Source organism: Schistocerca nitens, chromosome 3 (genome assembly GCF_023898315.1).
Source record: "Schistocerca nitens isolate TAMUIC-IGC-003100 chromosome 3, iqSchNite1.1, whole genome shotgun sequence".
Lineage (NCBI taxonomy): Eukaryota > Metazoa > Arthropoda > Insecta > Orthoptera > Acrididae > Schistocerca > Schistocerca nitens.
The window spans coordinates 156,975,296-156,988,157 of record NC_064616.1 but is presented as its reverse complement, the minus strand read 5'-3'; the positions used below and the strand labels follow the sequence as shown (position 1 = coordinate 156,988,157).

Sequence of the window (12,862 nt, the reverse complement as noted above, 5' to 3'; positions counted from 1 at the left end):
ACTCAATGAGGCAGTTTACGCCTCAGGGTCACCTGCTGACACCAACTTTTTGCCTGACCAGTCTATATCCATTTTGTCTGAGGGCCCGGCAAGATAAAGGTCCTGAGCGGATGCCAGAATCTCCATCCCATCCTCACACATAGAACTTGTAGGTGGCAGTTGTGTGGGTGCCACTGCAAGTTCCTTGTTCTTAGGGGTCTTCTTTTTTGATTTCTTGCACTGTTCCTTGGGTTTCCCTGGCTGGGAGGACTTCACTGAATCAGTCTCCGGGACTGAGTATGAGCGTGAAGCCCTACAACCAGATGCTTTTCGGCTCTTCAGCCCCTGGTGGGTGTCATCTTTCCCACTAGCAGAAACCTGGGAAGGGAGTGACCCAAGGGGCCCCTTCCTAGATAGAGAAGCCGAAGAAGCCTTACGCTTCTCTTGCTCAGAAGTGGGGACTGAAATCCCCGATGGTTGGGGGGTTGTTGCTCCCAAAGTAGGTGGTGCAGGAGCAACAGGGCAACAGTGAGGGAAGTGCCCCCCCACCATCAAGGGGGCAGGTGTAGTCTCTGGGTTTTGAGAGGCGACAGGAATTCGAGAAGCTGATGGGGTGAGAACTGTTCTCATAGCGGTGGCTTATGAGGAGGTAATAGCCACAGGATGTAGGCTCTCAAATTTCCTCTTAGCCTCTGTGTAGGTCAGTCGGTCCAGCGTCTTACATTCCATGATTTTCCTCTCTTTCTGTAAGCAAGGTGAATGATGCTCTCTGCAGTTGAAACAGATTGGAGGCGGGGCGCAAGGAGTAATCTTGACAAGTGGGGCTGGAAGTACAGTGGGAAGACATATGGTCAAACTTCCAGCACTTTAAGCACCGCATTGGGGGAAGGACATATGGCTTGACGTCACAGTGGTAGACCATCACCTTGATCTTCTCGGGCAATGTGTCACCCTCAAAGGTCAAGATGAAGGCACTGGTGGCAACCTGTTTATCCCTCGGACCCCGATGGACACGCCAGATGAAATAAACACCTCACCTCTCTAAACTGGTGCGCAGCTTGTCGTCAGACTGCAAAAGAAGGTCCCTGTGGAATACAATACCCTGGACTATATTTAAGTTCTTATGAGGCGTGATGATAACAGAAATATCCCCCAACTTGCCACAAGCGAGTAATGCCCATGACTGGGCAGAGGATGGATGCTGTTTTTATAAAAATTGACCCAGAGTGCATTTTGGACAAGCCCTCCACCTCCCCATACTTGTCCTCCAAATGCTCCACAAAAAACTGAGGCTTCATGGACATGAAAGATTCCCCATCAACTCTCGTACATACGAGGATACCGGGGCGAGTAAGCTTCACTGCCATCCTTAGCCTGGCATTATTCCCACTGTGAGGCCAGGGAGGGGAATGACTTGGGGTCATATTTCTTACTATTAAAGTTAGACTTTGCCCACTTAGAGACTGCTGGTGGCAGACCATCAGCAAGAGATGATGTACTATGATTCATGGCATGACATCTGCCCTGATGCCACCCACTTGGACTAGGGGCCCTCCCATCGGGCACCACACAGCCGCAGCAAAGGTCACCTGGCAGGATAGCCATTGCTGGGAGTCCCAATGCCCCAAGGTGATGGGCATCTACTCCTTGGAATATGTGGGGAGTTAATGGCGCAGGCATGGGCAGAGCGTTCCCTGTGTTGTCAGGGGGCTACAACCAACAGAGTACATGGCGGCCCCACCACAACGGACTGGCTACCATGCTGGATACAAGGTACAAAGAAGTCCATGGTCATCGTCAGCACAGCAAGTGACACTGCATAGTGCATTGTGGAAAACGCACCCAGGTAGGTGTCCTCGCCCAAGAGATGGAGAATGGGCGGAACTGCAATGCGATGAAGAGAAAGTGGGCTAAAGATCTCAATGCATGATGGACACGATGCACCATGTAAGGCGCCCTTCCCCAATCGGCTTACTCTTCGGGAAAATTTTGAAAAAAGGAGGTCAAGCCCTTCAGGGGACCATCACATAAAGGCTGAAAAGTGTGAGATTCCTTTTAGTCGCCTCTTACGACAGGCAGGAATACCTCGGGCCTATTCTTACCTCCAGACCCACAGGGGGGAAATAAGGTGGGGTATATGCAACACCCATGTATCACTCTTTTCTTAATTATTGCCATTCTTTGATATTTTTCAACTCTTATAGTGCAGTATGGTTTCTAGACAAGTTATAGATAACCATTTGTTCCAAGTTTATGATCCCTGATAACTACAAAATTCCAGTTAACACTGTGAATTGCTTTCAGTAAATCAATAATTGCTATAAATTTGGGTTTGATTTTCTTCAGATTATCTTCTAAGATAATCTGTAGGGACAATATTGCCTTGTGTGTTCCTATATTTTTGCAGAACCCAATCAGAACTTCCCCCAGGTTGGCTTCCACCAGAAGTTACATTTCTCTGTAGATAATCCCTGTAAATAATTTAAAATAATAATTGATTACAGTGATACTTTGGTAATACTTACGCCTTCAGTACCTGCTTATTTTGGTGTTGGGATTACTACATATGATTCTTCAAGTCAGTGGATACCTCCCCTGTCTCACATAGTCTGCATACCAGGAGGAATAGTTTTATCACAACTGGTTCTCCCAAGAATATTAATGCTGAGGTCGTCTGCTCCAGGTGCCTTGTTTTGATTAAGATATTTTAGTGCCCTGTAAAATACTTCTCACAGCATTGCATAGCCCATGTCATCTTCATCCACCTCCACTTCCTTTTCCATAATTTCGTCTTCAAATTTCTTTCCTTTATATAGCCGTTCCATTTATTAGTTCAACCTTTCAGCCTGCCCTTCTTTGCATAGTACTTGCTTCCCAGGCGAGTTCTTGTCATTCAGACACATGTTTGTTTTTCTATACATGGCATCTATTTTTCCTAGTCATGGATGCTTCTACAGCTTTTAGCTAGTACATTTGCTGTGTTCTTATATTTCTTCCTTTCATCAATTACATTCAATATCTGACATAATGGAAATTCCAGGTGGAATAACAATATGAATCAGCCTATACTGTTACTTACCACATAGAGGAGGCAATGAAGAGCAGAACACATTTAAAACACCTGGACATTGTATTCTCTGGGTGCCGCACGAAAGACTACAAGGCTCTTATAGGTTTTCAACCTACTTGTTCACTCATATCCTACAGAATAGCCTACTACCTACAATAGGTACATACTTTATATTTTATGCATTACCATTCTTTAAATATAAATTTCAGTAGAAGCAATGTGCCATTGTTAACAATGTAAACAGTGAGTGAAAGTTATTATTGTGTAGCAGTTTCACTTCCCAACTGGATGTGAAACAGAACAGGTGTGCCAACTCAGGAGTTCAGATTAGCATTACTGTAATTAATGTTGTTTGAAGAATGGTTTGCTTATGATAGAAAGTATAATGAGGTCTGGCAAGCAGTCTAATGTTATAGTATAATGTGAGTGCCAGGAAGACAGTAATTAATGGAAAGTTCATTACATCTGTTGCCAGTGATTTGTAAAGCAGTGCAGTATTTTCCGCCATTCTCATGAACCTCATTCTAGGTGTGATGATACAGCCAACAGTCAACTGCAGTGTAATGGTGTAAATTTATGTAACTACAATAATTTTTGTGTTGTTATGTACCTAGTAAGCATTACAAAGTTCATTTCAGTCATGTGTAGATTCCTTGTTGCAATTTTCACACAGATTAGCATCATTTCCATGTATTTTTTATGGAAAGAAATATAAGCACAAAAATTTTAAAACAAATAAAAGGTTATATCATCTTCACCCAAACACTGACAGTTTTCCGACACTCTCACCACATTAGATCAACAGTTATTCATAAAGCAGAGCGCTGTTATCCCCTATTATTACCATGACGATTGGTCACTAAAGAGCACATAACAAGACACAAAAAGCAAACATCATTAGAAAAATAAATTTGTTATCATTTATACTGTAAATGTAAATAGGAAAATTTGAGGTTTCAGGCTATGTTTTTTGAAAACTGAACTCACCATGCCAGCCCATTGAGTATGGAAATGATGTCTGGAATAAATTATCATATCTTGTAGTTAGTCTTTTCATTATGCTTGCTAAACTTTCTATCTCATCTTGCGTTAGATCAGTCATTTGTTTAATATGAGTTCGAGGAAGGATCATTGTCTCAAATGGCCATACAGCCCAATATGGAACTAAAACCACCCAGTCACTATTTTCTATAACCACACGAACCTGGAGAAATACAACAAAATGTTAAACAACCACTACACAATTTTATACTCTTTTATATAATGTTCCAACTACAAACCACTTTCCTGAAACTATTATTTCTATAATTACGGTAACAACTGATCAAATTTTAGCACTTGCTGTTCATTGTGGTATCACACAATACCTGAAAAAAGATTCTCACTTAAAATAATAAAAAAAAATCACAGTTGTAAATGAAAAGCACAAAATTGTGGCTGTTACACAATATTAATTAATACTGAAGAGTCTCTAACTGCAATGAACTGATTTTAGTGAAAGTAAACATGCTAAACACATTTATAAGGAAATTCATGAAATGAATTCAAAATTCTGTACTAATATCTGTTACACAATGATCTTATAAAAGCTAAATGTAATCATTAATACTATGAGGTACGGGGAGTGGTTGCAATTTTCAAATTCTCATCAAGTATTACATAGTATTCTGAGAAAGTCTATACACGAAAGGATCAAGTGGAAACCAATAAGATTTATGTGTGTCAACAATTTGGCAGAACTTTTTTGTAGACCTCTTATTGATGTAGAGCTTAAGTTACACACAAGTTTCATTTTATGCCAATAAACATAATTAGGCAAGTCATTCTCGAAATATTCATACTTCTAAAAACATTATAGTTAAAGATATCACTGCATTTTATCATGAGGGCTATGAGGCAGTTTTTTCCTGTTCCATCACTTGACGGCATGACAGCAGCATGAAATGCTGTAACCTTCTTTCTTTCTTTCTTTCTTTCGGCGAGCAATTTGTTTTGTCTATTCTGAGACTAAAGCTGTGGACATTAATTCACAGGATGTGGTTACAGTATGGAAATAGCTGTCTTTATGGACAAAAAAATTCGAGTTGATAAATTTTTTAAAAAGTGGACTTGTATCTGTCTGTGATGAAGAGTGTTCTGGTACGCCACCCACTTTGAAAATACACACGAACATTGAGACAGTTGAGTGAATTATTCTTGATTATTGTGCCAGAACTGATACTGGGCATGCCATGGTACAGCACTTCCAGTTGTCCATGAATCTCTGAACTATGACAGAGTTTTGACTAGCTACACATCAACTGACAAACACCAACAGGAACATTTGCAGATTTTGAAATCTCATTTAATGCACTTTGGAGAGGAGGACTTAGTCACACAGTAACAGGTGATGAGATGTGAGTCCATCATTGCAAACCAAAGCATAAGCACCAGTGTGAAAATGTGTATCTTCGCTTAGAGCAAAAAATTTCTAAAGGGAAGCTTCTACAAGACAGTGTCTTGAGATATGAAAGCTGAACTGCCAAATCAGTACATTCCTAAAAGTCAAACAGTGTATACTGACTGCTACTGTAAGATCTAAAATCAAAATGAAGAGGAGAAAGGAAACTTCAAAAAGGTGTTGATTTTGATTGAGAATGTGACTTTGTACAGCTGGGAAAACACTCCATTGCAGCCAAAATCTTGATTTTGAGATGCTGGAGCACACATTGCACAGTAATGAGTAATAACCAACCTCCTGGAGATTTTAAACATTTTCATCTGATGAAGGAGCACCTGTGTGAATCCAAGTTTTTGTCAAATGATGAGTATGGAGATGATGTAACAGTGACATCACAGTTACTAATAAAAACAGAACATTTCACACCAGAGTCAAAGACACTGGGCAGAAGTGTATACAACTGGAGAGAGAGAGAGAGAGAGAGAGAGAGAGAGAGAGAGAGAGAGAGAGAGAGAGAGAGAGGAGTACGTGTGTGTGGTGCCTGCTATCTATTAGGCTGGTGCATACGTTCGTAGCGTTTTTGTTTTGCATGTTGATATTCTGGTTGCTGTGGGTTTGTTTATCAATCACCACATTTTATTTGTAGTCTCCCAATTACTATTTGAGTTTATGTATTGTCATTTGCAGATAGTGGATGGGGCTGTAGATGCTAGAAAATGGAGTGCCAAGTGTAAAAATCACTACATTTCTGACATGTTCTTCTGTTTCAGTTCATTACAGGGGTGACAGAAGCGAAGGCAGGAAGAAACATTTGAACCACATATGCGGATAATGCCACTGGACAGAGCTTGGCAAGAAAATGGTTTTCTCGTTTCAAGGTGGATCATTTTGACATTAGTGACTCTCTCTGTTCAGGAAGACCTTCAACATTTTATGAAGAAAACACATTAATACATAACGAACCATGTCAGTGATGCGATGAACTGTGATCATTGCACCACCGTGAAACATTTGCAGGCAATGGGGAAGTTCGAAAATCTAGTGTATGGGTACCGCCCTCATGCTCTAAGCCAAAATCATAAAATTTAGCGGGTGGCCATACGTGCATCTCTGCTTGCTTGACATCAACTGGATTGTAAACAACACTGACTATTTCTATCCTATATTGTTACTGGTGATGAGAAATGGTGTCTTTATGCTAACATAAGGAAAAGTAAGGAAAGGCTGAGCCCAAAAAAGCAGCAATTCCCCGTACAAAGACCTGTGCACATCCACAAAAGACAATGAGACAATGTTATGCACCTGGTGGAACAGCAACAGTGTAGGAGTAGGTCTAATAATGAATAACAAAATAGGAGTGTGAGTAAGCTACTGCAAACAGCATACTACATGCATTATCATAGCCAAGATAGACACGAAGCCAATATGCACCACAGTAGTACAAGTTTTTATGCCAACTGGCTCTGCAGAGGAAGAGATTGAAAGAATGTATGATAAGAAAAAAGAAATTATTCAGACAGTTAACACTTTGATGACTAGGCTGCTAGGGTGTTATTCAACTGGCTGATATTATGCTTTCCCACAGCTTTTTTTAAATTTTGTGTAGCAGGTTCTACTGCACAGAACTTCAGTTTATTGTATTTGAAACAGGCAACATTTTTCTATGAAATACTGCAAAGAAACACAGTTAACATCAGTGACATTTTCTTCATATTGAAATAAAAATGTTTTCTTTTCACAACAAAAGAAATTTCTTTCTCATATTCCATTCCCTAAACAGAGATAGGATTACAAGTTGTTAGCACTAAAAATGAACTGTTTGAAAATGTGGTTCTTTACTGATATTTACTTAGTTACATTTTTCTTGATATGGAAAATGTCATGGTATTTTGGGAAATAACGTCCTACATCACATTCTTCACCATCATAGCCAGCACTTTTCCTTGCTACTTTCCTTGCTTCAATCAGCACAAACCTTACATCTCCTCTGAGGCCGTTCTGATATTTCTGTACCCAGAATTAATTTAGGAAAATGTCTTCCATGGAATCTGTTTACAGGTGAACTATTTTGAGTGGAACTTGATTCAACCAGGTCTTCTTTGCTCACCAGAGTTTCTGCTAACTCAGCTCTGAATTCAAAGACATTTCCTACTAGGCAGATATTTTTATACATAACACACAAATTTATTGTCACCATTATGACCAAGCAAGAAATCTCTTCCACTACTTTATTTCCTTCCTCTCAGAAGGGTAATAGCCCATTAGCTGGGCACTGCAGTCCACACAAGCCTTGTTGTTATTATTATATTGAGTGTTTTAGAAAACTGCTCAAAGATATGAAGTGGAAAGATGTTTATAGTGCTCATGACACAAATGAAAAATATTCATGAACAATGTCAGTACCATGTTTGAAAACTGTTTTCCTCTAAAAGTTACTCAAATTAAACAGAAGTATATAATAAAACCATGGATTACACAAGGAATAATGATTTCCTGTAAGACAAAAAGGAAAATGTATCTGTCGACCAAGAATAGCTCCAATGCTGATGATTTAGCTAAATACAAGGAACACTGTAAAATATTAAAAAAAGTAATTCAGACATCTAAACAAATGCATTACGAGAAGAAGATAGCAATGTCAGGGAACAAAATAAAAACAATATGGGATATAGTGAAAGAGGAGACTGGTAGAACCAAACAGGAACACGAGCAAATAGCATTAAGGGTAGATGTCACATTAGTAACCAATTGGCATAGTGTGGCAAATCTATTTAACAAGTACTTTATATCCGTTACTGATAGAATGGGATTGTCAGGATCAGTAAATAATGCCCTTGAATATCTGAAACTAGCCTTTACAAATAGCTTCAGGTACACGAATATGTCACTCGCTTCACCAAAAGAAATAACTTCCATAAAAAAACCTTTAAAAACAAAGCATTCTTGTGGTTATGATGAAATATCAACAAAGTTAATTAAGGCATGTTCTTGTGAGTTTAGTACAATTCTAAGTTACTTGTGTAACCAGTCAATTATAACTGGGACATTTCCTGACTGGCTAAAATATGCAGATGTTAAGCCTCAATTCAAGAAAGGGGATAAAGAGATACCATCAAACTACAGACCAATTTCACTTTTGCCAGCATTCTCAAAAATTTTAGAAAAAGTAATGTACAGGCAGCTTCTCAACCACCTGACCACAAATAACATATTATCAAGAACACAGTTTGGATTTCTAAAGGGTTCTGATATCAAGAAGGCTATTTACACCTACAGTGAAAATGTACTTAATTCATTAAATAACAAATTACAAGCAGCAGGTATTTTCTGTGATTTGTCAAAGGCATTTGATTGTGTGAACCACAACATCCTTTAAATAAATTAGAATTCTATGGTGTCACGGGCAGTGCTGCAAAATGGTTCAAGTCATACCTCGCTAACAGGAAACAAAGGGTGTCAGTACAAGGAACTAGTGAATTAAGTCATCAGTCATCATCAGCATGGGAAGAAATTACATGTGGTGTCCCACAAGGATCCATCTTAGGGCCATTGCTTTTTCTTGTGTACATTAATGATCTCTCATCAGTTACACTGCCAGAAGCAGAGTTCATTTTGTTTGCAGATGACGTAAGTATTGCAATAAATAGTAAATCAAGTGTAGTTCTAGAAAGATCTGCTAATGATATTTTCATGGATATTAACAAATGGTTTAAAGCCAACTCACTGACATTAAACTTTGAAAAGACTCACTATATACAGTTCAGAACCTGTAAGAGGTTTCCATCCAGCATATGCATAAAGTATGAAGAAGAGCAGATAGAAGAGGTTGACAGTCTTAAATTCCTGTGATTACAGCTTGATAATAAATTCAGTTGGGAGGAGCACACCACAGAACTGCAGAAAGTGTTAGCAGACATAGGTGACATAAAAATGAAAAAACTTGCATACTTTGCCTACTTTCATTCCATAATGTCATATGGTATAATATTTTGGGGTAACTCTTCAAGTCAAACAAAAGTTTTCAGAGTCTAAAAGCATGTAATACGTATTATTTGTGGAGTAAATTTATGGATGTCCTGTAGAAACCTCTTCAAAGAACTGGGTATACTACCGTAACTACTGCCTCTCAGTATATTTACACCTTAATGAAATTTGTCCTAAATAATATATCTCTTTTTCCAACAAACAGCTCAGTTCATACATACAATACCGGGAACAAAAATGATCTGCACAAGGACTTAAAAGCACTTACTTTAGTTCAAAAAAGGGTCCACTACTCAGGAACACTCATCTTCAATAATTTGCCAGCAAACATAAAAAATTTAGTTACAAATAAAGATCAGTTTAAAAGGAGCATGAAAGACTTACTAGTGGCCAACTCCTTCTACTCCATTGACGAATTTTCTAATAGAAACAAACGATGTATTGTATATATTCATACTATTAGTATTGTTATTTCAGCTTTAAAAAAAAGACATGTTCCACATCCACGAGGATCTCCTCAGCAAGGATCTATGGAACGAAAAACTAATCTAATCTAATCTAGTAATCCAAAAATACAGTCAGTTTTCATCTTTCCTATCATTCCTAATATTTTTTTCTGACATTTACAGTGGCTGCAGTCATTTTGTGTTTCATCCACGAAATACATCCCTAGAGTCTTCCAATTTTACAAGGCAGCAAACTGTCTCACCTGTGAAACAAAAGTTCATTTTTTCAGTGTCTGGGCAACTGGAGTTTATGGAATTCCAATGTGGACGAAAAGCAGTTCGGACAAGAAGAGAATAGAAGCTTTTGAAATGTGGTGCTGCAGAAGAATGTTGAAGATTTTATGCATGGGTCACGTCCTCTATTCAGGATGTCATGAAAAGGGTGCCTTTCCTCTCCCGACTTCAAAATCAAGTTCCCTTTTTCCTCTCTATACGTAACACCATAACTCATGCTTTATTTAATTAATAAGCAGTAATATGTTTTCTACTGCACAAGTATTAATTGCAGTTTTGGTTATTTTTAAAAACTGTACTGTAAATGTAGTGTCATGTGAGCATTTTCAGACAACAATGTTTACTGTAAAATAATAGCATGTTCTACAATGTAATATGTACAAGCTATATTTACAATATTTATGGTGGGAATATTTGTATTACATTAAAATAATATGGAACTCCTACTCAATATACGCAATTCACTTCAGTCACTTGGTGACTCAATATGTTTACCTTGTAATGAGCGACACAGTGAGAGCCAATCTGGCATTTGGATATTATGACTAGATGCCATGTATCCATAAGATATGTTATTCAACTTATGCACTACCACAATTACTCTGAACATTGTTATCTTATAAATTGTGTTTCATTCATTCTAATATTAGTTCTCTGTACCACAGATCTATCTGATGATGCTGTTAAAGCAAAATGTGTAATAAGGAGTACAATAAAAATAATTTAGCAACCCAGACAACAGTATATTATTGTGCCCAACATGGTCGAAGACCGAATACAAGACTTTACGTCCAAAGTAATGAAATATGTGTCGGGTAAGGCAATCCGAGATCTTAACATGTGATACGTGTCAAGACATAACAAAATGAAGAGTGTGATGCAGATTAGATTTAATAAGATATGTTTAACGTAATTAAACGAAGTTAAAACTGCCGAACTCGTCAATGTCAGCATTAAAAATCAAATACGATTCCAAGAAACATGGGTGAAGAATGCAATTAGTAATACATACAAAGTGAAACATCTGAAGAACAATAGAGAAGCAGTTAAACTCCATGTTATTCTATGATATATTTTAAAGCTCTTGCAATTTACATTTTATTAATATTTTGAGCAACAAAGGTGAGAGTGAGAATAGATTTATATTTTTAAGACATCAGCGGAAGCTAAGAAAGCTACAAGCAACTCAAATTATGAAATGAACAGGCTATGAAGTGCAGATAAACATAAGTTTGCAGACAGGATAATAAATTTAACTGACATGGAGCTCAGTCACAAGGAGGATACATTACTACAGAAAGATTTACAACATAATATAGCCCAGAATAAAAATCAACAGTCAGTCACAAATAACACTGCTGAAGTAAAAATCACTTAGGAGTAAGCAAACTGCCTTATTGTAAACAAGCTGATAGGGCCGTTTTAACTAACAAGGCACTCCATAGTTGTTAACAGGAAAGTCAAACATGCATTCTCGATAACAGGACTTGTAAAGTGAACTAGAAATGAATCATGTTCTTGTCAAAAAGGCAGATAAGGGGAATGCTGTCATTTTAATTAATAACAGTGATTACATTTCTGAAGTGGAATTTTTTTTCCCCCAAAAATACTGATATTTGCGAAATCTTAAACAAAAGATTGTACACTGTAATTTTCTTTTCAAAGACAATAAGGACAAGTGGAAAATCAATGTCATGAATCCGCAATCATCATTGCTACGTGTACAAATGAAGAAGCTACATAAACCAGATAGGTAAATGAGAGCAACAGTAGATAACTGTACAAGTCCAAATTATAATGTGAAGTGTAACAGAATGCTGTGTGAGCTATCATAACATACACTTAGTAACAATTAAAGTATAAAAAACTGTTATGAGCTTGTATCCATAATGGATAACATCAAACTGCTTGAATGTGTAAAGTAGCTTTCATTTTGATATAGTCAGTTTGTATACTAACATATCAGGGGGATGAAATAAATGTGTGTTAAATATATTGACCATGCTGATAATGAAAATAACAATGTAAAACTCAAATTAGCTCTTGTTTCTAAGTTACAGGGAGGTGCATTTAATTACACAGGGTGTTTGGGGATGAAAGGTCAATATTTTAAACAGTGATAGTATAAGTAATTCTAAACAAAAAATGTTATATGAACATAGGTCCACAAATGCTTCATTAGGGAGGTACGGGTATTGAAAGGAATTTTAATTCTGCAAAATTGATGTGCACACATGAACATATACGCAGTACAACTGGATGTAACATGATGTGATTTTCTTGCAAATAAAGTATGGGTACACACCATGTTTACGCTATGTAGCCTACCATGTATTATGGTTATGTGACGTACATATTACAATCACCCGTTGTTTGTGCAGTTGTGTGGTGTAAGCTGCATTGTTTAGTGTACCGGCGACTGATCGGTTAGCTGCGTAGAGTATGGTGTTAACTGTTTGCGTAAATGTGCTGCTAACAATGCCACAGGCCTAGAGTAATGAGGAATATGCAGATATGGTGTATGTTTATGGCTTCTGTGATGGTAGTGCTACCACTGCAAGAGAAGAATTGCACAGGCGCTTTCCGACTCAACAATTACCTGATCGCAGGGTGTTTACCAAAGTGTTTATCACTTTGCTTGCAACAGGC

At 37.9% G+C, this 12,862-nt stretch overlaps 1 protein-coding gene across 1 annotated transcript in view; it reads right to left on the bottom strand.

The window, feature by feature from the left end:
* Positions 1-12,862, bottom strand: part of LOC126249537 (galactose-1-phosphate uridylyltransferase) — a 170,020-nt gene that overhangs the window by 33,968 nt on the left and 123,190 nt on the right. Inside the window, exon 6 of the mRNA XM_049951200.1 lies at positions 4,037-4,253. Coding sequence (XP_049807157.1) covers positions 4,037-4,253 — 217 coding nt within the window. The remainder of the gene's footprint in view (positions 1-4,036; positions 4,254-12,862) is intronic.